Raw genomic sequence first — 25786 nt, forward strand, 5'->3', positions numbered from 1 at the left:
ACTGGATAGAGAAATCTCCAGCTTTTTCCTATATTGTAATCGGTGTTTTGAATTAGTTAAATGGAGAAATATGTGACTCTTATCTTTTCTTTGCTATCAAGCTGAAATTGGATAGAGAGATCTCTAAGTTTGTCTTAGTTATTTTATCGAATATTTGCTGTTTAATTGTTTTTTTTATATATATCCTTATAGAATAATTTACTTTCCGGCCTTTATATTATTCAAGCCTATTATTCGGACCCAAAATAAAGGTCTAGGCCCGAATATGCCTCTGTTAGTCCGAAAGTTAGGGCTAGTTTAGGCCCGAATTGGGCTTGAATCGACTAAAATCTTGACCCAATCTAGGGTCATTTCAGATTTAAGTTAGGTTTCTAAACTCAAATAAGGTAACATTAACCACAACGTTGGTTTCCCTCGTGTTTGATCAAGTATGGTTCGTATCTATTGAACTGACAACGTACGAATGAAAGAATATTGAAGTCTTCTTGATTGAGGCATAGAAAAGAATTTATCCAAGCCAGTACCCCCTTGGAGAACAATGGCTTGAGCAGAAGTCCAAAACAAGCGCGAATCGAACAAAATGATACCCTACACTACATATACTAGATCTATTGGGTTGGTCTCATACCCAATAGTGGCACGCCTACGCAATCCACGATTAGGGCAAAAGAAACAAGTCGTCAAGGTCCAGCCCGAGCTCACTCGTCCTTTTCAACCTGATCTAACTTTAAATTTTGTTTAGAAGTTGAAAGAATCCCTTCGCATGCTAGAAATCCAATCGGGGCATTGATGTTGACCCGACAATCTTCCCACTCTCCAGAGCAGCTCGATCCAGAGTATCACTCAGAGTGTCGGAAAAAGGGACCTATAGCTTCCTAAACCTAATTATTTTTTAAAATCTTATAAATTATAAGGCATACAAAAAGATGTTGAGAGGTCTTGAATTAGGGTTTGAAAACATTTATGCATGTCTAAATGATTGTGTGTTGTTTTATGAGGAGCATAAAAAAAGGACAAGTGTTCTCTGTATAATGAGCCAAGACACAAGCACAGTATTCGCAAGCAGGGAATAGAGGTTCCCCAAAAAGTGTCGCATCACAAAATTACACTATGGGGTTGTTTGACCGTATGACTTCCCATGAGATTTTAGTGGTCTTTTATTTGGGCTTGAATGGCCCCTCCTGGTCCTCCTTTCTTAATCATGAGTCCTCACATGGTCCACTCATAAGACTTTGGTGTCCTTTCCTTTGGGCTCCCATGGCCCTTGCCCCTTAAGTCATCTGAAATTTCTAGGGGTTTGGTGAAAAACGTTACCAAACATCTGTACCTTGTAGAAAAGCCAAAAGTTTATGTTTCACGAGAAGCACGAATTGTCAGAATATGTAGATCGAAGTGTTTGATCGAAATTGAAACAAACTGGAGTCTGTATGAGTAGCATATGCGACTAGATTGCAGTCTCAGTACAGTATCTATTATGTATAGATTATGAGAGCATTTTTTCTCATCATTTTAACTCAATGTGTACTCTTATCACCCTTATTAACATTTGACACGTGTCTATTGATATGACCATAGTTTCATAAATACAAAGTAAAGAGTTAACTAGGATTATGTAAATCGACGTATATAAAGTGTTGAGAAGGACGGTAATGATACATCTTGGATAATTAAAGTGGTAAGCAAAAATATTTTCATAGATCATAGAAGCTTAATTGGGTCGCATCATGGTATAACCAAAAATGAAAACAAATGTTATTAGTTCATTGCCAACTTCCATGTATGACAAAGCTTTTCCTTTGCCTACGCAGTAATTACCCTAACTTGTTTTTTATTATTCTTCTAATGCCCTCCTTTTCAAGCCCTTTACTTTGAGCTTGAACTTGTCTCCCTCTGAGATGAGAGGATGGCATCAATGGCTTCCTTCACTTGAGAAATATCCGGAGCTTTCCCACCTTGAACCGGCCAAAATTCATCGGTCGCCAACACCTGAATTCAGATCTCACGATATAAGCCTATGGTATGTAATTTAAAGGCAATAGAAAAAAAAAAATTAAAAGAGAAATGTTGATGTCACACCTTGACTTGCAATTGAAGAAACTTGACATAACTAATGGCTTTCTCTAGCATGGTTACCAAATCAACCTGCATAAATAACACAATGCTAAGAATCACATATACATATCATTGATGGCCTTATGTCATGATCTACAAGTTTAGAAATTTAGTCCAACCTTGCAGCCATTCGGCACCAATTCTTGTAGTATCTTAAGGCGTTCGCTAATCCGCTCTCTACGATGCTGGAAGACAAACATTCTTTCACTATTAAATCCCATTTTTTTAGATTTTACTTGAGCTGCAACCAACCAAATCTAATATATGTATCAAAATCTGATCATTCTGTTAAAGTGAAACTGAAGCAAACCTTGGCTGCAATACTTTGGGGGTCCTTCGAGGAACTTGATGACTTGGGTTTGGGCTTCTTAGTACCACTATTAGTGCATTGCTTCTTTAAAGGTTGCATGGTCTCTCCCTGTGAACAAATTCCTTCTATATCAAGACCATGATATAGATTTGGTACTAACTTTAAAATAAATAAAAAACCAAATATAAGATTGATTGGATGATTAATTTCTCTTCGATATGTCTAAACTGTTGTTGTCATGATGTTAATATAAACTTGATCTATAACGGAGATTAGCAGTTTTACAATATGACATACAAAAGCTAAATTGTCTAATAATTTGCTGAACAAATTAGGAGAAGAAAAGTAAGTGCTAACCGTATGCGGACGCTTGTGGAAGCCTTCTTGTGATTCGGGTTCCTGGAAGCCATCTGCAACTACAATGGCTTCAGAGTATAACCACCCATAAGCCTCATCTCCATGGTCATCTTTTGAGGTGTTGGGTATGGAGCTGTAATTGCTTGCTGTCTGAAAACAATTGAAATCCCCCGAGAGCCGCGGATCGCTGACGCTAGCCGTGTGGTTCCACTGGTAATTACCATGATGCAAATCATCATCACAATTGAAGTGCTCATCTTTGTCATTGCTGGTCTTCAAAATGTTCTGCTTACTGTTTTTCTCAAAACTAAGCAAAGATTCACTGTTCTGGAAGAAACTATTGTACCCACTACTTTTGAAGTTTATGACCGAGTGGGCTACCTGATGATCAGGTTGATGGTAATTAGATGTGGCCCTAAACACAAAACCATTAGAAAGATCAGATGAAACTTGAAGAGACTCATGAGTGCATGAGTCTATAGGCATTCTCATATCCTTGGCTAGAGCCATTGAGAGAGAGAAATTAAATGAGCTTGAAATGTCTATAAGCTAAACTAAACTAGCTCAAGTAGTTAATTAGCTAGGCATGCATATGCAGAATGACACATAGGTAGAAGCCCTATTTGTAGGGATCCAGACTGAAAAGATTATTATATAAATATTGTTATTATTATATAATTTTATTTTGAGAACCTTTATTAAACTCACACACACTACAAGGATGCTAGAACTGGAATCCAGGACCCTTCATCGGGAAACACTTGCTCTAAACCACTACACTAGTGGGTTATTATTATATTATTGGTTATGGGTCTGATTGCATTATTATTTATTTAAACAAAAATGAATTATTAAAATGTGTGACACTGAAAGTAGCTAGCAAGTCTTAGTTATACTGCTCATGGGAACAAGAAAAGTGAACAAATTAATTAATATTCTGGAGATGTATATGAACTTGCATACTAATAATTAAATAATTAATTAATTAGTATTGGGATTGTTAGCTGGCAGAAGTGAATAGAAATAGAAGAAGATTGGAAGATTAGAAGAGCTAAGCATGCAGCAGAAGGGTCGCCGGATCTTTCGCCATCCCACGTCGCTCAGATTCCTCTCTTTCACCTCCGGAACCTGGACCACTACTTTAACGCAGCTTCCTGCCTGCTTTCCTTCTCCCACATCCACATCGGCACGTGGACTGTGGCTGTATTTTATGTGTTTGAATACTGTATTTTACATTCTCCATTCTCTAGTCTCTACATGCGTGTTATACTTAGCTGGTCATTCAAATACAGTTATTGCATGGGCCATGGCTATTAAATTAGGGTTGTGTCTGGTTATTTTAGCTGACGTGGGGCCTATTTGGTTTGCATAATGAGTTTTATGAGAATGTAATTAAAGTTATATGTTCATTTCTAGGCAGGGTAGGTGTTGATATTTTGAATGTCATGTTTGAAATTTAAACTAGGAATCTCACTTGATCTAACCAGAGCACTTCTTTTCGTTGTTGGAACAAACTGAAAAAAGAAATCACCGCAACTATATCTTCCATATGATGTGATAAAAACTTACTTGACACGGGGTGTTAGGTCAACAATCCACTTCAGTAACCTAAGCCACTTAAATGCTGCTAGTTGTAAGTTATTTTGATTTGTTTTTCCTCTTTCTTTTCGTTCTCCCAGGCCTGCACTTCTTCAACTTTTTTTTTTTTGTTTCTGGTCTTAATTACCAAAATTACTTATAGCGGGCAGCATGTAAGTGGTTTGGGATACTGAGGTGGATTGCTGACCCGACACCCCGTGCCAGGAAAGTTTTTCTCCCATTTTGTAACTTCGGAAAAAGAAGTAAATCAATCTCGCCACTTCATGGCCAACCGTGCTTGTAGGGAATGCAAACTACACTATGAATCCTACACTATATTCTCATTCCTTTTGTATAGTATTAGGAATCAAAATTTCTTGAGTGTTTTAGTAATACCCTCATAAACAATAGTACTAGGAGTTTTTTAAGGATAAAAAAGTATTTTATATTAGTTTATAATGTGAATTAGTTGGTTAAAAAATGCAATAAAATGCATTTCCCGTACATGAGAACAAGCATATCCATGCTAGTCAAGAGTTTTATTTTCCCTCGTCGTGAAAAATATATACATGAATACATTATCAAACATAATAATGCAATCTTATACACATTCTCGAGCCTCTAATGTGCGAACCTGATGACCTAAGTTCATAAACTAAAGATTTTGAACCTAGGAGTTAGGACCCAAGTGCTCGGTCTCAAGTCCAAGGTTCGGATCAATAGCCGATGTTTCAATTACGGATCGAGCTCGGGGTTTTGCTTTAATGTGGCTTAAGTCCAATTAATTGTCATGGGATTCGGAAATAGCACATGTTTAGGTTGAATTTTTGGAGTACAAGTGATAGTCTAACTTAGGGGAGGGGGATTTCTCACATAGACACACAATTATTATGCCGTGAGGATTCGAATGTGAGACCTTTGGTCTACAAGTCAATGTCCTTTTTCACTGGGCTAGACCTCGTTGACCAGGTGGAATTTAAAAATGATATTTAGGCTTTAAAATTTGATCAGTTAATTTCAATTAATTCCTCTATATAGATTTTCAAACCTCATCATAAGTCCCCAAAAGAAGTACTAGCATGGGAGTTTTAATCTCATCTTACATCCACTTCCCTTATCACACATTATAGAACTTTGCAGGCAGACCAAAATGAGCACAAAAAGAGAGCATTAAGTACTTAACCAGTCTTTGTACCACTTTATACCAAACTGAAAATTTTATTGAGCCAACTCAAAGTTGAATCCAAATTAAATTAATCATTTCTTGAAGTCAAATAACATGTAAAGAATATTTACATGCACTGAACATTTGGCTGCTTGTCAAAGACAGTTGAGTATATATATATTTATATCTTCTGCAACCCATTCAAGATCATCTCGATATATCCACATGCATGTTGTGTCTTTGACAAAAACAACGGAGGAAAAAGGGAAACCCGAAGCTGGCATTGAAAAAAGAGAAATTCCTTGTCTCAAGGAGAGATTGTGTTGTTCCTTACCTTGAAACGCTCTCTTTCTTTTTGGTCTCAATGAACCTCTCTTTATTACAACAGATCATAATCTCTTGAACCAATTAATTAATATTTATTTTAATGCCAGTTCCCCTTATGTCCTTGCTGGTTGATAATTTTTTTTTTTAGGATCTTTTTTATTGAGAGAGGCGATAGTATACTAAACTCGCACACACTATATGGATGTTAGAGGACTCGAACTCAAGATCTTACCTGAGAGAGTAAATACTCCGAACTACTACATTAGTGGATATTTTTGCAGTTGATATTGATAATCACTTAAAATTAGTAAAGTCATCCTAATTCTGGAACAGCTTAGGCTCTTAGTAGACTATTTATTGAACCCCCCTGGCAGTTTAAGTTCCTAATGATTCTTAATTATGTTTTAGATCAGAGCTGGTCCCAATCCTTGTTGAAGATTAAACTACCTTATCTTCATCTCCATCATATAAACATACCAGGAAATATTTAGTATGCGAATTGTCTCACATGAGGTTTTGAGCGCCTCATTGAGACCTATATAAATTACAATACGCCTGTTTGAAGTTGAATACACGGCTGATAGTGAGCCAAATGCTAACATAAACATAAAAATGCATGTTAATTCCAAATGATTAATCTTAGACCCATATATTAACAAACACATCAATGTTAGAAATTTCATAATAATTAAATTCGTAGTCCAAGATCACACAAATAATAAAGAGAAAATAGTTTGCAGAAAACAACAACCAAACAACACAAGAATATACCAACTAGCTCTTAATCTAGTGACTTCTCTTCCCAATATTGAAAGAGGTTCACCCCAAAATAGGCGATGTCCCCGATTGGCGATCATGACAACATTATACTGTGGCAAAAGAAATAAGATTATAATGAAGATGAAATAGCCTCTTCAATCACTAACTCTTAAGCAATCTCACTCCTCTCAACCTTCTCAACATAGAATTCCTATGAGCCCCGAAAAATCTTTGTATTATTCATTGGAGCCATCTGTGTGAAAAATTATTTTTTTGGCTCAAAGTGGTGATAAGTATGAGGCTTATGGGCCTTTTGAAATCGTTGAAAATGAAGTTGAATTATTTGGAGACGTTAGAAATTTATTTGGCAAAATTTTGGGGTCATTGGGAGAAATGGAGGTGATAGAAAAGAGTAAAGTGAATCGGAGTCAGTAGAATTTTTCTGGAGATGGGAGGTATATTTTTAGCAAATTTTAGAAGTTTGGAGAAATTAGGAAATGCCTAAAAATTCAAAAAAGTGACACATGCTACAATGCCCAGACACGCTAACAAGGCCTGACAGGAGTTGATGCATTGTCAGGTCATTGACCGAAGCACGCTAACACATCTCGCGAATTCGAAGCCTTTTCCATGTCGCTCGACAAGAGCCATCATATTGCATTGACTCGGAGACTGCTCAATGGTCACAAGTTTAGGGTGCGTAAGGCCCATTTAGAGTCGAAAGCCTTGAATCCCAAATATAAACCGAATTTTAAGGCACGTAAAATCCGTTTAGGCTTGAAGGCAAGTAAGATCGACTTAATGTTTTCTGATTAGGGTTTCACCTCGACCTATGGTTAGCGCAACGTACCCGGACCTAGCACTAGCTAGTTAAGAATGTCTTTTCGACTTAGTTAAACTCTTACATTTTGAGCTTAATTGTACTAATCACGATGAGTTCTTACAATTGTCTGCATAAACTACAAGGTTCGGTCCACAATTCCACATCGATTGAATTCCTGGTGTTCATAATGAAGACATGTAACCAAATATAGAGATATGCATGTCAGTGTCTAGATTGATATGTGAGAATGCTAAAGATGACCAATTATTTTTTATGTATATGAGTTGAGTTGTGGGATCACCAAGAAGATTATGGGGTCATCGAGTTACGTCTCATGGTCACTGGGTTGAGTCAATGAGTCACCAAATTAAGCATGGAACTGACTCGTTTGTGCATGGCATTATATTTGCGCTCGTGGCGAATCTAAGAGTTAGAATGATGGATTTGGGGTCACAAGGAAGGGTCGAGGGTCCATAGGGGCGAGTCCATGGTCAAGGGTGCACATGAGGGCAGTGGTGGATCCAGGAATTTTAATTCCGGGGGTCAACATGTAAAAGGTTAAAAAAATTCTATACAAAATAGACTCATCGAAATGAAACGATAATATTCTAATTCATAGTTAATAGATAAAACCATACAAAGTACTTATGTTCATTATCAAAGAGAACTGCATCAACTTCCAAAAATAGACACACACTGCAATAAACCAGAAATATATCTAAGAATGTGATAATAAACCCAAAAATTAGGGCAATCCTCTTCGCCTCTTAAGGCATCCCTTCCTATTCGACATAAGAGCTGGCATATATTAGCGCAATCCTGCTCATTTTAGGGCATTTACTTCATTTTTGAGGTATGTCGTCATTTTGATTTTGGGCTTTATCTGCATTTCTTTCGGGCTCTATCTCTCAAACTTTGGATCCTTATGAGTACTGTCTTAAGGGGAGCTTATTCAAGCAAATATTTCTTCAATACTTAAGAGTTAGGTTATTCTTGTAAAACTCTTTGTGGATTGAACATCTAAGGCTTTTTACCTAGATTGACCTTAGGTAAAAATCCTTAGATGTTCGGAATAACAATGGTTTTATGTAAAAATATTGGCTAAGTATGAAAAATGGTTTTTCGGAATAATCATTTTCTCAAGATAATTTTTGGCGGCTTTTATTCCTTACACATCAAATAAGAAAACTTGATTTTATGGGATTTTAGTATGAAGTATATATTGACTTAATAAGCCATCATTTTTAGCCTAAATCGTATTTTGTACTAAAACCGATTTTTCATATTTTGATTTGGTGGGAATTTAATTTTCTAGTATTTTTATTTGAATCCAAATGGGGGGTACTTCCTTATTTACATTGTAAACTTAAGTAAATGGAGTAATATAAAAATAAATGAAAGTAAAAGGACAAAGACATTTACTTAAATGTTGAAAATGGAAATAAGGTAACCTACTGTGCTAGTGTGCTGTGCCCTTTGGAGCATTTCATCAAGCAGTTTGTGGACAATTTGCAGGGGTCAACATCTTCGCCTCCAATGACAAATCCCGGGCTTGCAGGGGTCAATTGACCCCTCTTGCCCCTATGTAGATCCGCCCCTGCATGCGGGCCTTAGTACCACATGAACGAGTCTAATAGTCATTGTGGGATGGTCTAAGGATAAAGGGTGGGTGCTCACAAAAGGTGGCGAGTCCTAGCTCGTATTAGTTTTGACTTGGTTCAGTTATAATGTAAATTTGAAATAATACCTATTTAAACAAGACTTAGAAATGAAATTCCTTTTTAGGTCAATTGTGAAGTTGAGGTCATTGAATGAAAATGCATGTTACAAAGAGTATGGATGTTCCAGTGCCTACCTGAGGGTTCCAAGCATTGGCGGACCTATATGCCTAGTGTGGGCAGCTCGCAACACTTAAATTTTTTTCTTCACTCATCTAGCTAGATACTTGGCCAATATTTTGCATGTCCAGCTCCCACTCAGCCCACTAAATAAGTAAAACTTTCAAGATTTTAGCCCAAAACCTCTCCCATATTGAAAATATTAGGGCCCAAACTTGATAAACATGTGGTCCAATACAAAAAGCCTTAGACTTTGGTCCAAAACCATATGTTATTGATGACAATAAGCCAATACATAAGAGCAAGTCCACCGCTTGAAGCAAATCAGGCAAAAGGCCCCCCTTGTGAGCCCAAAAGCCCTCTAGCGCGTGAGTAGGAGCCTGAGCAAGCCATGGGTCCTACCAACCCTGGCAAGCCCATAGGCAAAGTTTGCCTGGGTTGCAGCCCAAACACGCTGACGTCAGAAAGTGAAAATAATAGAAAAAAATTTCAAACTTTTTTTTTTCAAAAAATACCAAAACATTATGGATGTTTTCCCTATAAATACATAACAATTTTATTCACTTTCCACACCATATCCTCATACAAACTCTTCTCCTTCCAATATTTGTAAATTGTAATCCTTTTTTTTTCTTTCTTGCATTTGTAAATTTCTTATATTTTCTTCCATATTTATATTTTTTCTTGCATAATCATTTTATTTCTTACATTTCTAAATTGTTTATATTTTATTGCATAATCTTTTTTTTTCTTGCAGCCCTAGCATTTTGGGGTGGAACCAAAAAAGGCAAGGCTGCCACTATTCACGTGAATAGTGGTAGCCCTTGCCTTGCCTTAGCCTTTTGGGGTGGACTTGCTCTAAAAGCTGTAGATTTTGGCGCACAACCTAGACTTTGGAGGAGTTAGCTATTAAATTTTTTTTACGCCCACACATGAACAAAAGTTTGGGTCCACCACTAGTTCCAAGGATGGGTATGAGTCCATAATCATGCTCGAAAGTTGAGGCACATTATACAATTTCATAAGCCATATATCGGATTTTGGGCCTAGAGTGCGACGCATGTGTAGTAGCGTACGTAAAATTGGTTAATGAGAAATTAAGGGGAAAAAAAAACTGAAAATTGAAAAAATTAAAGCCTCCTAAAACTATTTTTTCAAAAATTATCCTTATTTTGGAAACTATTTCTCTTTATAGAAAAAACAAAAAAACAACAACTGTTACTAAACATATTTAAACTCATGAACAGGGACGAATTCAGCTATTGGGCTGTATAGGCTATAGCCCATGCCCGTTTTTTAGTTGTCAATATCCATGTAGTCTCTCTCTCTAGCCCATGCATTTAAAAAAAAAAATTCAATACCCGTGTTCTCTCTTTTTCTTATTTTCTTCAATTCTATCTCTTTCTTCTTTTCCTCATTTCTCTCTTCTTCCTTTTTCTTTTTGTTTTTCTGCCTTTCTCTTGTTTTTTTTTCCTTTGTTTCTCTTTTTTTATTTTTTTATTTTTTATGGTTTGGATCTACTACGAATTGAGCTTTTACCCACAGTTTCTTTTTCCTATATATTTTTTTTTTTTTTTCCTTCATTTTTCCTTTTTTATTCTATGTTGTAAAGTCCAACTTGGTACGATATGACTCTCACTATTGAAATTTCCTGCATACGTAAGGTAAATTTAGTCCACTGAGTTTTGAAATCTTGGATTCGTCTATGCTCACAAACTCACAAAAAATGTTTTGTTTTTAAATTAAAAAAAATACCACGAGGTGATTAATCCCCGTTCGGGGTTCGGCTTGCCCCTGGTCACAAAGTGCTTCCAACGGATTTCGAACCCCTGCTATTTAAGCACCAGGTAGCTCGCCAGCTAGAGGTGTTAGTTTGTCACCCACACCACACCTTATCGTTGAGACAAAAATAATTTCACAAAAATGAAACTAGAGAGTTTCTTGATCTCACCAGAAGTTAGCTATTATAAAACTTCCACGCAATAGTCTCTTAGCAATACTTATTCTTTCTCATCATGTTAGTTGCATTACCAAAAAAAGAAAAAGAAAAAGAAAGATTAGGTTAGTTTGGGTGGGATAGAGAAGTTGCAACTACAAGAACTATATATTAGTAGAAGCATGCCACGTCAGATATTTTAGTACGATGAACAATTTTCTGAGAAATGAGCATCACTTTTCATAATTATTTTAATTAATTTCTATTTTTTGTTATGTTTTTTTTATTATTATTAATTTTTGTTTATGCGTGTTTGGGTAGAGCTCATCTTTTACAAGAAATTTATGTCATTCTAGTACATCTAATATCAAGAATTCTATAGTGAGGGCCTTAGAGCACTTCCACCCATGCAGGCCAGCACGGGCAGAAGGCCCCCTAGTCCCCAAAACCCAACTCCAACAGTGAAGGCCAGCTCGAGCAAGGAGTGGGCTCCATTAGCCTAGGCAAGCCCAAAGGCAAGATTTGCCTGGACTGCTGCCTAAGTTTGCTGATGTCAGTATGACATCAATGACTAATTTAAATACCCAAATTTTTTTTAAAAAAAAACCAAAAAATTCAGAATTTTTTTTATAAATACCTAGCCATGTTTTTCACTTCCCACACCAAAACTACATACAAATTTATCTCCTTATATCTCATGTGAATATTGTTTGCCTACTTGTCATGGCAATGGGTAGCCCAGTAACTATTTATATGAATAGTGTCTGCCCTTACTTGCCCTTGCCCTTGCCCTTTTGCCATGATACCATGGGTGGAAATGCTCTTATATATGACCTTTAGACGAGGCTCTATCTCTTAACTATTAAATCAAATTAATTAATCTAATCCAACAATTAAGATATAAAACCTCTCCTAAAGGATATATATAAAGCCATCAATATAGAATGACTCCACCTAATATGCCTGCCGCTCAGACAAAAGGGAATCCACCACGCCAGAATTGTATGGGCATTTAATACTTCTTCTATAATTCGAGTTAGTTGTATGTTGTTCGGGCCTTGGGCCCCACTATTGTACAACAAAAGAGAAAGTATAGAACAAAAAAACAAAGCAAAAAAAATACCTTTTTTCTGTTACTTACCTCGGCCCAACAAAATAAAAGTCCAAACAGAAATTTGCTGAAGTTTTTTTTTTCTTTGTTTTTTTTCTTATCAGATTGTATGACACATTACCAAATATAGTGGTTTGAACACAAAATTTCTGTGGTGAAAGATTTACAATTCATATTCATTGAAGAGTGATGCTAAAGTTTCATTTTAACAAGTGATTGATAAGGAAATTATCTTTTTATGAAATTGTCTAGTATATTATGGGGGGACTATGTATTTGGAAGTAACACGAATAAAAAATCTTGCCTCAATTTTGAAAGTTCAATCAACTCTATCATCAAAATAATGACCAACAAATTCTCTTGTGAAATTGCACATATGTATGGCCATTTTTAGGCTATTTCTTCTCTTTTTTTAAGTTATTTGCAATGTGGTGTATATCTTTTTGTGTCTATCACTCTTCTCACGTGATATATCATGTGAGGAGAGAGATAGACACATGAGAAGAGAGATATACAAAAGAAGATATAACGAGCTATATCCCTCTTGTTCATGTCTTGTCAGTACATATATTATCGTTCTTTGCGCCAGATGTTACAACTAATTGAGATTTGTGAGGAACTAAGAAAGGCCATCGTGGAAACCACAATTCATGAGTCATGACCCCATGAGTTTATTAGCTCTCACCATGAGGAAACCACAATTTTTTTTGTTTTCTCTTGTTTTTTTTCCTTTGTTTTTCCTTTTTTATTCTACATTGTAAAGTCCAACTTGGTGCGATATGACTCTCACTATTGAAATTTCCTGCGTACGTAAGGTAAATTTAGCCCACTAAGTTTTGAAATCTTGGATTTGTCCCTGCTCACAGACACACAAAACATGTTTTTTTAAAATTAAAAAAAATACCACGAGGTGTCCCCACACTCAAAGGGTGGGATTAATCTCCGTTCGGGGTTCGGCTTGCCCCTGGTCACAAAGTGCTTCCAACGGGTTTCAAACCCCTGCTATTTAAGCACTAGGTAGCTCGCCAGCTAGAGGTTTCAGTTTGTCAACCACACCACACCTTATCGTTGAGACAAAAATAATTTCACAAAAATGAAACTAGAGAGTTTCTTGATCTCACCAGAAGTCAGCTATTATAAAACTTCCACGCAATAGTCTCCTAGCAATACTTATTCTTTCTCATCATGTTAGTTGCATTACCAAAAAAAGAAAAAGAAAAAGAAAGATTAGGTTAGTTTGGGTGGGATAGAGAAGTTGCAACTACAAGAACTATATATTAGTAGAAGCATGCCACGTCAAAAATTTTAGTACGATGAACAATTTTCTGAGAAATGAGCATCACTTTTCATAATTATTTTAATTAATTTCTATTTTTTGTTATGTTTTTTATTATTATTAATTTTTGTTTATGCGTGTTAGGGTAGAGCTCATCTTTTACAAGAAATTTATGTCATTCTAGTACACCTAATATCAAGAATTCATTCTAAAAGTATATATATATATATCAAGAATTCTATAGTGAGGGCCTTAGAGCACTTCAACCCGTGCAGGCCAGCACGGGCAGAAGGCCCCCTAGTCCCCAAAACCCAACTCCAACAATGAAGGCCAGCTCAGGCAAGGAGTGGGCTCCATCAGCCTGGGCAAGCCCAAAGGCAAGATTTGCCTGAGCTGCTGCCTAGGTTTGCTGATATCAGCATGACATCAACGACTAATTTAAATACCCAAATTTTTTTATAAAAAAAACCAAAAAATTCAGAATTTTTTTATATAAATTCCTAGCCATGTTCTTCACTTCCCACACCAAAACTACATACAAATTTATCTCCTTATATCTCATGTGAATATTGTTTGCCTTTACTTGTCATGTGAATATTATTTGCCTTTACTTGTCATGGCAGTTAGTATCGAATAAAGTAGGGAAAATCGACTGTCAACATGGAGAATAATTAGGATTAACATGCTAAGGGAATTGGGTAGAATTGACTATGGTGAAATCGGAAGCTCTAGTTCTCTTATAACTTGAATCTCACTACTTTATTTTTCTACGCTTGCTTTTATTCATTGTTTTAGTTAATTAATCAATCAAATCTCATCATTCAATTGTTCAAATAAAGTCTTGGGTTAATCACAATCGGCTTAGTAAATTAAATCACTCTTCATGGGAACGACACTTCACTTATAACTGTATTACTTGTGCGAATTGTGCGCTTGCAATAATTTCACATCAGCTAACCGTTTGAAATGACTAGCATGAGGAGCTACACTTCTCATATGCACTATATAAAGAAGCTCCATTGCCTCATTCCCTCCAGTCCAAACCATTCTATAAACAGGCCACTGCAGATCATCAAACAATGGCACCAATGCTCAAATTCACTGTGCAAGTCAGCAGACCAGAACTGATTCGACCAGAGAAACCAACCCCAAGAGAATTCAAATATTTGTCCAACATTGATGACCAAAAAGGCCTAAGAAACCACATACCTTTTGTGCATTTCTATCCCCCAAGCACAGCCTCATCATATACTCATGATCAAGACCCAGTTGGGATGATAAAACAGGCCTTGGCCAGGGCTCTTGTTTACTACTACCCCGTGGCCGGGCGGCTCCGGCATGCTGATAAGGGCAAGCTCGTTGTGGACTGTTGTGGTGAGGGAGTGATTTTTCGTGAAGGCAATGCTGATATCAAATTGGCACAACTGCGTGAAGCTGATGGTGGACTGAAGCCACCATTTCCTCAATGGGAGAGTTTGCTTGTGGATGATTTGTGGGGAAGTGTTCTTATCACTGATTCACCTTTGCTTCGCATGCAGGTTTGTGATGACTATTCAGACTCCATTGACCACGTAATCAATTGATTAAAACTTTAACCATCTATTTAATTAGCTGAGTATTCTAAATATTATATATATGTATTTTCACAATTCAAATTCTTTTAGGAGTAGGCAGGAAAAGTCACCGACGAATATCTTTAAAGACGACGCAATAATGAGTTGTTTCCCTTTGTGACAGAAGGATTCGAATTTAGGACATCTTTCAACATTGAAAAGAGACAAAATATACGACTAGACCAGTTTTTCCATTCAATTATTAATGAGCGAAGTCATAAAGATCCCATTTACGACAGGCCTCACTTCTATTAAGATATGATTCAAGATGTAATTCATACCTGAATTAATTAAAAAAAAAGAATTTGATAACTTGAAAGTGAAGGGAAGGGTAGATGCGTTGGATTCTTTACCTTAACTAACCAGAGCTATGCATTTCATTAACTTGAAATGATCAAACACCTTTTAGTTGGTTTTGCTGCTGTAATACGCTTGCTGATGATGAGAAAAAACAGTTGGCTCCAAATTGGATCACTTCTTTTTTGTTAAAATTAATTAATTGTGTCATCAAACTTTTGCAGGTCACAAGACTTGCATGTGGAGGCTTTGTCTTGGCATACACATTGAACCACTGCATCTGTGATGCCTATGGCGCCTACATCTTGATAAAAGCCATTTCAGAATTCTGCTTAAACCCAACTCAAGCAGCTCCTTCATTGTTACCAGCTTGGAGAAGACAAGCCCTCCACCCAAGGTCACCTCCCACCATCTCCTACCCCCACCATGAATATGACGTCACATCATCATCCCATCATGATCCTGAAGATCCTACCGCTGCCTACACCGAAACTGACTTCAAGTCTCTTGCTCAAACTTCAGTCTTCCTCTCTCAGGCCGACATATCATCTCTGAAGAACCAAACTTACTCCCAGAAAAGCCCCGCCTTCCATGCAATAGCGGGGTGTCTGTGGAGGGCAAGGACTAGAACCCTAATGAGCCCTCAGTCCACCACGAGGCTTCTCTTCAGTTGTTGGGCACAAAAATGAGGAGGGTGTTGAAGGGGTTTTGGCTTTGGTTTCAAAGCCTGTTGAGTACGTGGAGAGGCTTCATAAGGAGGTAAGGAAAGAGATCGACTGTGGTAATTCCTATGCCAAACATTGTTCGGCACTGTAGAGGATAACGAAGTAACAGAATAAAAATGATTTATCGTTTGAGAACAACCGATAAGCTCTCATAGCTCAGTTGGTTAGAGCACCCGTTTAGTAAGCGGGAGGTCTTGAGTTCAACTCTCAATGAGAGCATTTTATTTTATTTTTTCTATTTGTTACTTAATAAAATGAAGTTGTACTATGTCATTATATTTTATCTTGTCTTATTTGTTACTCAAGCAAATTTATTGTACTTTTTCAATTCATAAAATACCGCTAACCATTTTATTTTATTTTTTCTATTTGTTACTTAATAAAATGAAGTTGTACACTCTGTCATTATATTTTAGAGTGTTGCTAAACGAACCCTAAAATTAACTGAGTACACCCTACGATCTAAATACACCCTAATGTTTAAATTAAAATGTAAAATTAACTAAGTACACCCTATTTAACTACCAAAAATACCCATGGTACATCCTCTTTAATTTTTAATCTTTTAAAGTATTTAAAATAAACAAATAAAGTAAAATAATAATAAAATAATATTTTAACAAAACTCTCTCTCTCTCTCTCTCTCTCTCTCTCTCTCTCTCTCTCTCTCTTGCTGCTTCTTCTTCTTCTTCTTCTTCTTCTTTTATCTCTCTCCTGTGTGACAACCACCACTTGGTTTGTGTTATTGATTGTTTAAGTTTTATGCATACAAAAATCAACTGGGATTAATACACTTCTCCTGGATTCCGAGTTGTATGTTAAAAATTAAGTCAATTTGTTTGAAGGCATGGGTTCAAAAGCTCAAGCAGTAAAACAAAGATTTTTATTCTTAATTAAATATATTGTCTTCAATCTTTCGAGAGAGGTGTGGGTTTTCTATCTAATTTAGGGAGATTTGGTAGTTTGGGAATTTGGGGACAGCATATCTCAACTCGTCTCAGAGTGGGGTGGGTCGGGAAGGAGAGAGAGCTTTTTTTCTCTTTTTAAAATTTTATTTTATTTTTTGATTTTAAATACTTTAAAAAATTAAAATTAAAGAGTTGACCATAGTTATAACAATGGACATGCGTCAAGTCTTAAGGATGGTGTACATATTGGGGTACACAATTCAATATATCCTTTTTTGTCATTTTATATTGGGGTAAATTAGTAATTCAATAAATAGTTTGATAGTAGGTTGTACTCAATTAATTTTAGGGTTCGTTTAGCAGCACTCTATATTTTATCTTGTCTTATTTGTTACTCAAGCAAATTTATTGTACTTTTTCAATTCATAAAATACCGCTAACTAAATCGTTATTGTATTTTGTATACTAATGTGGGAACCAATATAGAAACAAATTTAAATTGAATTATAACTAATGACAGTACACATTGAATTTGGAAAGATCTCCAAATGGATGTAGGAATTAATTATCTATTATATTATTGTTTTATATTAATTATACGTGATTAATTATCTATTATATTATTGTTTTATAAATATAATAGCATACATACAATTTTATGTTGAAAATAACGTATCTATTACTTCTTTTACGAAAAATAAATGTATCTAGTATGAATTTACTTATTATTCAAATAATATACCCAACTTTTATAAACGAATTTTGGATATAATTTACCTAATAATTTCCTATTATACAATAATATAAATTGTGATTTACTTATTATGATGTAACATCTGGGGAAAAAAAAAGAGAAGATTAAAAAAAAAAGATATTAAAAAAAGATATTTATTTAACTTAATTATGAGTTATAAAAAAATAATAATAAATAAATAAAGGCAACGTGTAAGCCAAGCCTTTGTTCTTCCCCCCTTCCCCCTTACATTCTCTACAAAAAATATGATTTTGATCTCAAATTGGGAGGGCAAGGACTAGAACCCTAATGAGCCCTCAGTCCACCACGAGGCTTCTCTTCAGTTGTTGGGCACAAAAATGAGGAGGGTGTTGAAGGGGTTTTGGCTTTGGTTTCACTGCCTGTTGAGTACGTGGAGAGGCTTCATAAGGAGGTAAGGAAAGAGATCGGCTGTGGTAATTCCTAGGCCTGTAAAACGGGCCGGGCCGGGCCAGCCCGGCCCTAAGAGGTGTGAGCCCAGGCCCTAACTAGTAACGGGCCTTTTCAGCCCTAAGGAATTATCGGGCCGGGCCGGGTCAACCCTATATCAAATATACAAAGCCCAGGCCTACCCATGGGCCTAACATTTTCGGGCTTATGATCCGGCCAATGAGTCGGGCCTATTTAGCCCTATAAAATGGGCCATTATTTTATGCTTTATTAAACTCCATTTGTTTTCTATGTTTGAAAACTTCATCCATAATTATATAATAACAACAATACATTGAAATTTTGAAATAATGTTGAAACAAAATTGAAATAGACTACAAAACAATAAAAATGAAAATATTTATTCTGCATCTTGGACAAACCACTCCGGCCATTCTTGTTCATCTTGTACAATCATTTTCTTCTTGACTTTCTTTTTTTCTTGTTTAATCCAATCACTTCCACAAATGCACGCTTCAACACTATTTGGAGCCAAACTTGCTCGATGGTCACTTATAACACGTCCACCTTTGCTAAAAGCTGATTCAGAAGCAACTGAAGACACTGGATATTTAAAATTCAGAAGCAACTTAAAATTTCTAATTAACAAGAAAATTCGAACAGCACAAGCACAAGTTGAAAACAGATATTTAAATAGAGATCAAATACCAAGGGAAATCAACTAATATGCTTCAATAAATTGTATATAAAATACCGCAAACTTGAGGAACTGCATAAGTGTGAGAGACGAGAGTCCCCCGAAGTCTTGCTCCTTCTGTCGTATGAGAGGCCACAGCCTAGATGAATGCAAAGCCAGACCTGTGCTAAATAAAGGCAAAGAACCTTTGCAGGATGATACTACGAACCCTAATGGAGCCAAGGAGAAAGCAGTTGCAGGCCAGGGTGAGACTTCGAAAGCTGCTGAGAGTGTAAAGCCAAGCCAGTCTCTGGATGACCAAAATATTCTCTGGTTTGAAAGAAAGATAGCTACTCCATCTTAAAGAAAGAAAAGTTATATTAGATAGCCGTTTCTTTGTCAGCTTTCAATCAACCAAAGAATTTTTTTGATGAGACAAAGCAAAGCATGCTTTCAACTTTCAAGGAAGAAAGTTGCCGACAAAGCATGCATGAACTTTCTTTTTTTTAATGAGACAAAGCATGCTTTAACTTTCAACAAAGAAAGTTGTCGACAGAATAATATTAATATTACATATAATATAATTATATTAATTAAATTAAATAATTATAGTCGGGCCGGGCCGGGTTTTTAAAGGGCTTAAAAATAAGGCCCAAGCCCTGCTCATTAGACTTCGGGCCGGGCCAAGCCCGCCCATTACTTCGGGCAGGGTAAGCCCATGCATTAAAAAATAGGGCCGGGTTCGGGCCAGCCCATCGGGCCCGGGCTTTTTTTACAGGCCTATTCCTATGCCAAACATTGTTCGGCACTGTAGAGGATAACGAAGAAGAAGAAACAGAATAAAAATAATTTATTGTTTGAGGTCAACCAATAAGCTCTCATAGCTCAGTTGGTTAGAGCACCCGTTTAGTAAGCGGGAGGTCTTGAGTTCGACTCTCAATGAGAGCACTTTATTTTGTTCAATTTGTTTGACTCTCAACGAGGTCTTGAGTTCGACTCTCAACGAGGTCTTGAGTTCGACTCTCAATGAGAGCACTTTATTTTGTTCAATTTGTTTGACTCTCAACGAGAGCATTTTATTTTGTTCTATTTTTCACTTAATAAAACGAAGTTGTACTTTAGAGCATTCTCTATCATTATATTTTATTTTGTTTTATTTGTTACTCAAGCAAATTTGGTCACCATAGTATCAATTTCATTAATTTTATTCGTGTAGTTTTTAATTTAGTCAATTTAGCTCCTCCCAACTTCATTTAATTTTGACCACATGCTCTCATGTAGAGGGTATTTTAATTCTTTCGAGCCAAATTCACCGAAATTTTAGCCCAGAGATGCAAATTTTATTTGTTACTCAAGCAAATAAAGTTGTCCCTAGAACTCTCCTATATTTCATTTGTTTTTTCACTTGAGGAAACGAAGTTGTACTTTAGAGCATTCTCTATTGCTATATTTTATTTATTTTGTTACATTTTTTTAATAAATTCATTAAGTAAGGGTCATTTTTAATTTTTTGAATGTTTCATCATTTTATATATATAGATGAATCAACATATTATCCTTTGTAAAATGGGTTGGTGTTGGGTTGAGCTGTAGGTGAGTTTGCGGGTTGAACCCAACCTAGCTCAACCCAATAAAGCTAGGCAACTCGAGCCTTACCTAAGTTAGCCTGAATTCATCATAGGGTGGGTTCAGTTCATTTGTTTTGAACTCAACTCGAGCCTTACATCTCTCAATCTTCTATTGAAATCCTTTTTAGATTAGGATTTTTTCTATGCGAAGCCAACCGATGCTGACATCAATGATGTTCACACTGATTGTCTCTTTGACAGCCACGTTGAAGCCCAACTGACAACGACGTCAACGCCGTCAATCCGAACCTTCATGTGTTCCAACGATGTTGGCCTAGAATATGTTGTCTTTGTCTTTGGTTTAGTGTTTGAAGAACATTTGTTACCTCCATATGTAACTGGACAGTGTCTGGAATTTTTTCTTTTGGTTTCTTGGTTTGAATTATTTGGTTAAAGTTTCAACTCTTATAGAAGGATGATATATATAAATATGGGTCATGACTCGGATTTTTTCAGCTATGATTGTGATTTCAGCTAAGAATTGGGTGATGGATATTTTGGTTTGAGTGTTGTCATTTCGTTTTCTGTAATCTAATTTCAGCTAAAAATAAAAATAAAAAGGAATTGGAAATTATTATTATTGGGAAAAATAGACACGTAGTGGGCCCAAATCGGAGTTTTAACCAGATCAGCTCTCTCTCTGTGTGTGCTGTCTTCTTCACGAAAATAGACCGGCCACTTTGGCCGGCATTTTCTCCTCCGTCCGGCGACCAAATCCAACGATTCTTGTTGCAACGGAATCGTCTCTTCCTCCTCTACGCATCCATAGCCATTTCCACCTTCGAAACCAAAAGATTGGTGGCAATTTTGGACTGAAACCTAGCCAAAACCCATGTTTCGTCGCCGGCAGTGTTCGTGCGATTTTCGATGATTCTGGCGACCAAAATCATCCAACCAGGTATGAAATTTCATCTACTCTTCGTGCTTTACCTATTTATGTGCTAGGTTTGGTTTAATTTTGAGGTTTTGGAGATCGATTTCTAATCCCCAATTATGCCAACAGTTTTGACTTCTTTCAGGCTAGTTTCAATTAGTTTTTGGCCGTGGTCCAAGAAAAAAAAAATTACTCTGCTTGTTAGTCTAAACGTATTGGTATATGTATCGTAGGTGTTTCAAAAAATTTCTATCGCCGGAATTTTCTCAAGCCACCCATGCCTTGCCGACGCTTGTGGCGGCGCGTGGGCCATGGGGCGGTGGCCCATCGTGTTCTGATTTGATCCCCATGTCGTCCCGAGTGCAACGGTATGCTCAGATTCGAATTTGGTTATCGAATGACAGTGGAACGAATTTACGCATATTAGGCGATATCCGGGTTTGATATGTTCGGACTGTTGGATCGGCACCAATTCCAACTATGTTGTTCTCTGTACCTCTAAGATTGTGTAGGAACTTATGAATCCAGAATCGGAGTCCCGGATACTCGGAAACAATGATTCTAGAGTTAGGTAAATCAAGGATTGTTCGATCGTGTGATCGAGACCAAACTTGGAGAATGTGCTTAGTAGACTTTGTTGAACCCATAGGAACTTTCGGATAAAAAATCGGAGGTCGTGGGATTCGCGGGCCTCGTTGACCAATATGGGAAGTTTGACCCCTTAGTTGTCCGTGAGTCTTGCGAGATAGTTTCACCCTTCGAAAAATACTAGAATGATCTTATAAACAAGTCTTGATTGTTATTTGAATTATTTTGTTTATGTTGGGATTAGAGATTATTTTATTTTTTTAATTGTGGGGTTATCAAATGTTATATTGTTATTTGAAGTTTATGCAATATTTGAAATTTTGGAATATATGATTTTGGGATACTGGAATGATTGGTTGTGAAAGTGAGTCTTGGGACTCAACTATGATTATTATAGGAAGTTGGTGGACGTTTGTTTTTAAGTGTACTTCGTTTTCCAATTATGGAATTGCTTACAATTAATGACGGTTTTAACAAAAACGTTGTCGTTACCTCTAAACAACGACGATTTTTTTGTTGCAAACCGTCGTCTATATATCAAAACAACGACGGTTTTACTAAAAACCATCGTCTTTATATATAAACAACAACGGTGAAAAGCCTTTGTAGTTTAATACTCCAAAAGATGGCGGTTGATTTAACGACGGTGGATCACCGTCGTCTATTTTGTGTTTTTATAGTAGTGTCTTTTTTTGATTAGTAGAAATATCAATACGTGAATTCTCATAAACTTTTTCCAAAAAGTAAGCACATGCATGTTGTTGTGTATCATCTTTGTTATGGGAGGAGAAAACAATATTTCAATTCCAACAGGTAATACAAACGCGAAAAATGGGAATATGAGCTCCATATCCGGTGCACACAACCACAAAAATAGTCATTAACAAGTACAGAAGAGCTGTACAACTCCTTGTCTGGAGACACAGGCAATCCATCAATAATTCCCATATTGAGATTTCACCTCGGAAGACCTGTACAACTCAACTCTTTCCAGCACAAATTAGTCCCAACTGAAAATAAAGGGCATCGCTACTACTGTTTCAATCCAAGACATAACAATTAGCTTTCAACACAAAACTAACTAAAGCAAATGATGGAAGGATACTTCGTTGAACTAAGACTTTTTGCTTTTTAAAACCAAAACTAAAGCAAATGGAATAAATATAATTGCAAAAAGTTAATAAAAAATAATATGTAATTAACTATCACAATTTTACAAACAATCACACCAATTTACGAAAGATTGCAATAGAATTTTAATTTTTTTGAGGCTCAAATTCATTTTTGGAATACTAAAATAATTTTTTAATAATTGAAACTATTTTTAAAATATATTCGGAAATTAAAAATAATTTTAAAGTCCAAAAAATTATTTAAGATAAGTAATATTTATTAAGTAATTTAAGAAATTAATTAAAATATTTAAATACTCATTCTTTCATTAAATAAAGAATAATTAATATAATTAAATGAGAATTAGATATTATTTAATTAAACTAAACAAACTAATTCTGTATAATAATAAAAAATAAAAAACAAAGTCCACAACATAATTTAAAATAATTAATTACTATTTATTAAGTAATTTATGAAATTAATAAAATATTTAAATACTAATTATTCACTAAAAAATAATATTTAAAACATAATTACTAATTAAAGTAATTAAAAAAAGGCTAAAATATTACTTAATAACAAAAAGGAAATACATCAGTTCCAAAAATACATGCATTATCAAAGCCGCTACGCATACTATACGCATATGTCCAGGTTACAAGAAATCAAACGCGATGAACTTGTCAATGGATTACCAATACACAGGAATTTACCTTCACACACTTAATCACATCCACAGCAGCAGGGTTGTCCATCTATCTTTTGAAATCCAAAGATTTCATGGCGTCTCCCACTTCTTCAATCTTCCTTTTCTGATTATGCTTATCTATAATTTGTTGTAACTGAAATGGAAATAAGCATATATGATTTGAGTCATTATTTAAGAAGCAGCAAAGTGATTACAGACGGTAAAGGAATCTGAAAATCTGATAACAAGTACAAAGGCATATACCCTGTTAACTAAGAACTCCTCTCTTTTCTCTTGCCAGTTTGGGCCCGTGCAAGGAACCAACTTCTCTTTCTGCAAAGGAAGTTTGAATAGAGTAATTAATTAAGCAATGTGATAACAGTAAAAGGCAAAATAAAGATAGAAAAACATGAAGCATGCATATATACACGTATATAGGCAGAATCTTTAGTTCCTTTCTTTTACCTCCTCAACCCTAGGGGGAAGCCAAGGGATAAAATCACGACTATAAAATTTCAAAGCACCGGCCTCAACAGCAAGGTGTGAACATTGTGGGTCTGTCCTTATGACGATCTCGGCTGAGCACTGGGTACAATTGAAACAAAATCTGAATGTGTGATCCTTCCAAACCTCCTGTAAACGACACAACAATTAGTAAGTAACCCAATCCAACTTACTGTGTATCGCATGAAATTTAAACCTCAGGAAATAGAAAACACCAAAGCTCTCAAAAACTAGAGTCTGCATCCACCATCAACAAAAATAAACAAACCCTAGAACTAGGATTAAGAGAAAGCAAAACGAGAGATGAACTGGGCAATTAAAGATTGAAAACCCAAACAAGATTAAGATTAAAACCCAAGTAAGTACCTCGCCGATGGTTTCTTCTTTGCGGGAATTGAACTCGGTGCCTTTGGCCATGACAGTGCTACAACAGGTGCAGCGAATGCTCGAGGGAAGCATGATCACAACATTCTCAATCTGCGGGTTCTTACGCTGGGCCGCCATCACAAATTTTATATAATCTCTCCAAATCGAATGGGTATGTATGATGTATTCAATATGAGGAGAAGGGAAGAGGTAATTGACGTTGCAGCAGAGTTTGTATTTGGGTGGGGGAGAGAAAAATACTTTATTTTAGGATTGGGTTGAGAGGAAGAATGTATAATATATAAGAGACGATAGATCTAGGGTTTGGGGATGAGACTGATTCTGTCGAATGGGCGATTGAAATATAGAATGGTAGACAGTTAATTACCAGTCCGCCCTTGAGATTTAGCTCAATTATAAATAAGTCTTTTATTAAAGAGAGAGAAAGTAGAGGGGTTTAGGATCACTTAACAGAATTTTTCGGCGAAGCTAACAATTCAAACACATTGCAACAAATTTTCAACGTTAGGGTACCTCATTGTCAAAATTAAAAATATAGGTACAACACACGCCTTTTCGGTACAACTACAGGACACCAAACTGAAATTAACCCTTTACTATATTATCATGATGGGAGATATATCAATCCTTTTTTACTATATTATAGAAAAAATGTCGAGTAAGAATTTGAGACTTGGGAACATATGTCGATTCTAGAAGAGAGTATGAACAAAAAGAAATCCACAAATTACCATGGTATATAATTTTCAAACGAAGACAATTTGATCAATCAAATTTTTGGTTGAACGAAAACCCATCATGCAACAATAAAGATAGTAGCAGCTTCAAGTTGTTTCAGATAATTTTCTAATCTTACCCTCCGTCATTAGAACCTGTCCTATATGATACATCACCATGAGTACCAAATTGATTGTCTCCTTTTAACAACGTGGTTCTTCGAGACGTGGTTCACTTTTCACTTGAGAAAATAAATGACACATAAGGTTTTAATATTCTTCTTTGTTTTTTGTTATGCGAAGAAGAGAAAG

The 25786-nt window shown here is 36.0% G+C and overlaps 3 protein-coding genes and 2 non-coding genes across 5 annotated transcripts; 3 read left to right on the forward strand and 2 right to left on the reverse strand.

The window, feature by feature from the left end:
* Positions 1-1707: 1707 nt before the first annotated feature.
* Positions 1708-3347, reverse strand: LOC110755180 (putative transcription factor bHLH086). Its single transcript, XM_021956352.2, has 5 exons — positions 2780-3347; positions 2423-2530; positions 2232-2297; positions 2077-2142; positions 1708-1986 (listed from the first exon to the last, which is right to left on the reverse strand). The coding sequence occupies exons 1-5, from the start codon at positions 3287-3289 to the stop codon at positions 1864-1866; spliced, it is 873 nt and encodes a 290-aa protein (XP_021812044.1). The 5' UTR covers positions 3290-3347; the 3' UTR covers positions 1708-1863.
* An 11324-nt stretch (positions 3348-14671) lies between these two features.
* On the forward strand, positions 14672-16191 carry CHAT (acetyl CoA:(Z)-3-hexen-1-ol acetyltransferase). Its single transcript, XM_021956313.1, has 2 exons — positions 14672-15130; positions 15727-16191. The coding sequence occupies exons 1-2, from the start codon at positions 14672-14674 to the stop codon at positions 16189-16191; spliced, it is 924 nt and encodes a 307-aa protein (XP_021812005.1).
* Positions 16192-16372: 181 nt separating this feature from the next.
* On the forward strand, positions 16373-16446 carry TRNAT-AGU (transfer RNA threonine (anticodon AGU)). The gene has a single exon. It is a non-coding gene; the product is annotated as a tRNA-Thr (tRNA).
* A 3401-nt stretch (positions 16447-19847) lies between these two features.
* Positions 19848-19921, forward strand: TRNAT-AGU (transfer RNA threonine (anticodon AGU)). Its single transcript has one exon. It is a non-coding gene; the product is annotated as a tRNA-Thr (tRNA).
* Positions 19922-23860: 3939 nt separating this feature from the next.
* LOC148295895 (uncharacterized) lies at positions 23861-25045 on the reverse strand. The gene is made up of 4 exons (XM_088250014.1): positions 24738-25045; positions 24333-24500; positions 24132-24200; positions 23861-24021 (listed from the first exon to the last, which is right to left on the reverse strand). Exons 1-4 carry the CDS (start codon positions 24873-24875, stop codon positions 23935-23937), a joined length of 462 nt encoding a protein of 153 aa, XP_088106140.1. The 5' UTR covers positions 24876-25045; the 3' UTR covers positions 23861-23934.
* Between the last annotated feature and the right edge of the window lie 741 nt (positions 25046-25786).

This window comes from Prunus avium, chromosome 3 (assembly GCF_965620075.1).
Source record: "Prunus avium chromosome 3, drPruAviu1.hap1.1, whole genome shotgun sequence".
NCBI lineage: Eukaryota > Viridiplantae > Streptophyta > Magnoliopsida > Rosales > Rosaceae > Prunus > Prunus avium.

Coding starts and splice junctions, on each gene's coding strand:
- LOC148295895 (XM_088250014.1), bottom strand. CDS start 24,875: ATGGCGGCCCAGCGTAAGAACCCGCAGATTGAGAATGTTGTGATCATG. Junction 24,501..24,737: donor AAGAAGAAACCATCGGCGAG/GTACTTACTTGG, acceptor TGTCGTTTACAG/GAGGTTTGGAAGGATCACAC. Junction 24,022..24,131: donor AGGAGTTCTTAGTTAACAGG/GTATATGCCTTT, acceptor TTTCCATTTCAG/TTACAACAAATTATAGATAA.
- LOC110755180 (XM_021956352.2), bottom strand. CDS start 3,289: ATGGCTCTAGCCAAGGATATGAGAATGCCTATAGACTCATGCACTCAT. Junction 2,298..2,422: donor CCCAAAGTATTGCAGCCAAG/GTTTGCTTCAGT, acceptor TTTGTCTTCCAG/CATCGTAGAGAGCGGATTAG. Junction 1,987..2,076: donor TTCTTCAATTGCAAGTCAAG/GTGTGACATCAA, acceptor ATCTGAATTCAG/GTGTTGGCGACCGATGAATT.
- CHAT (XM_021956313.1), top strand. CDS start 14,672: ATGGCACCAATGCTCAAATTCACTGTGCAAGTCAGCAGACCAGAACTG. Junction 15,131..15,726: donor CACCTTTGCTTCGCATGCAG/GTTTGTGATGAC, acceptor AAACTTTTGCAG/GTCACAAGACTTGCATGTGG.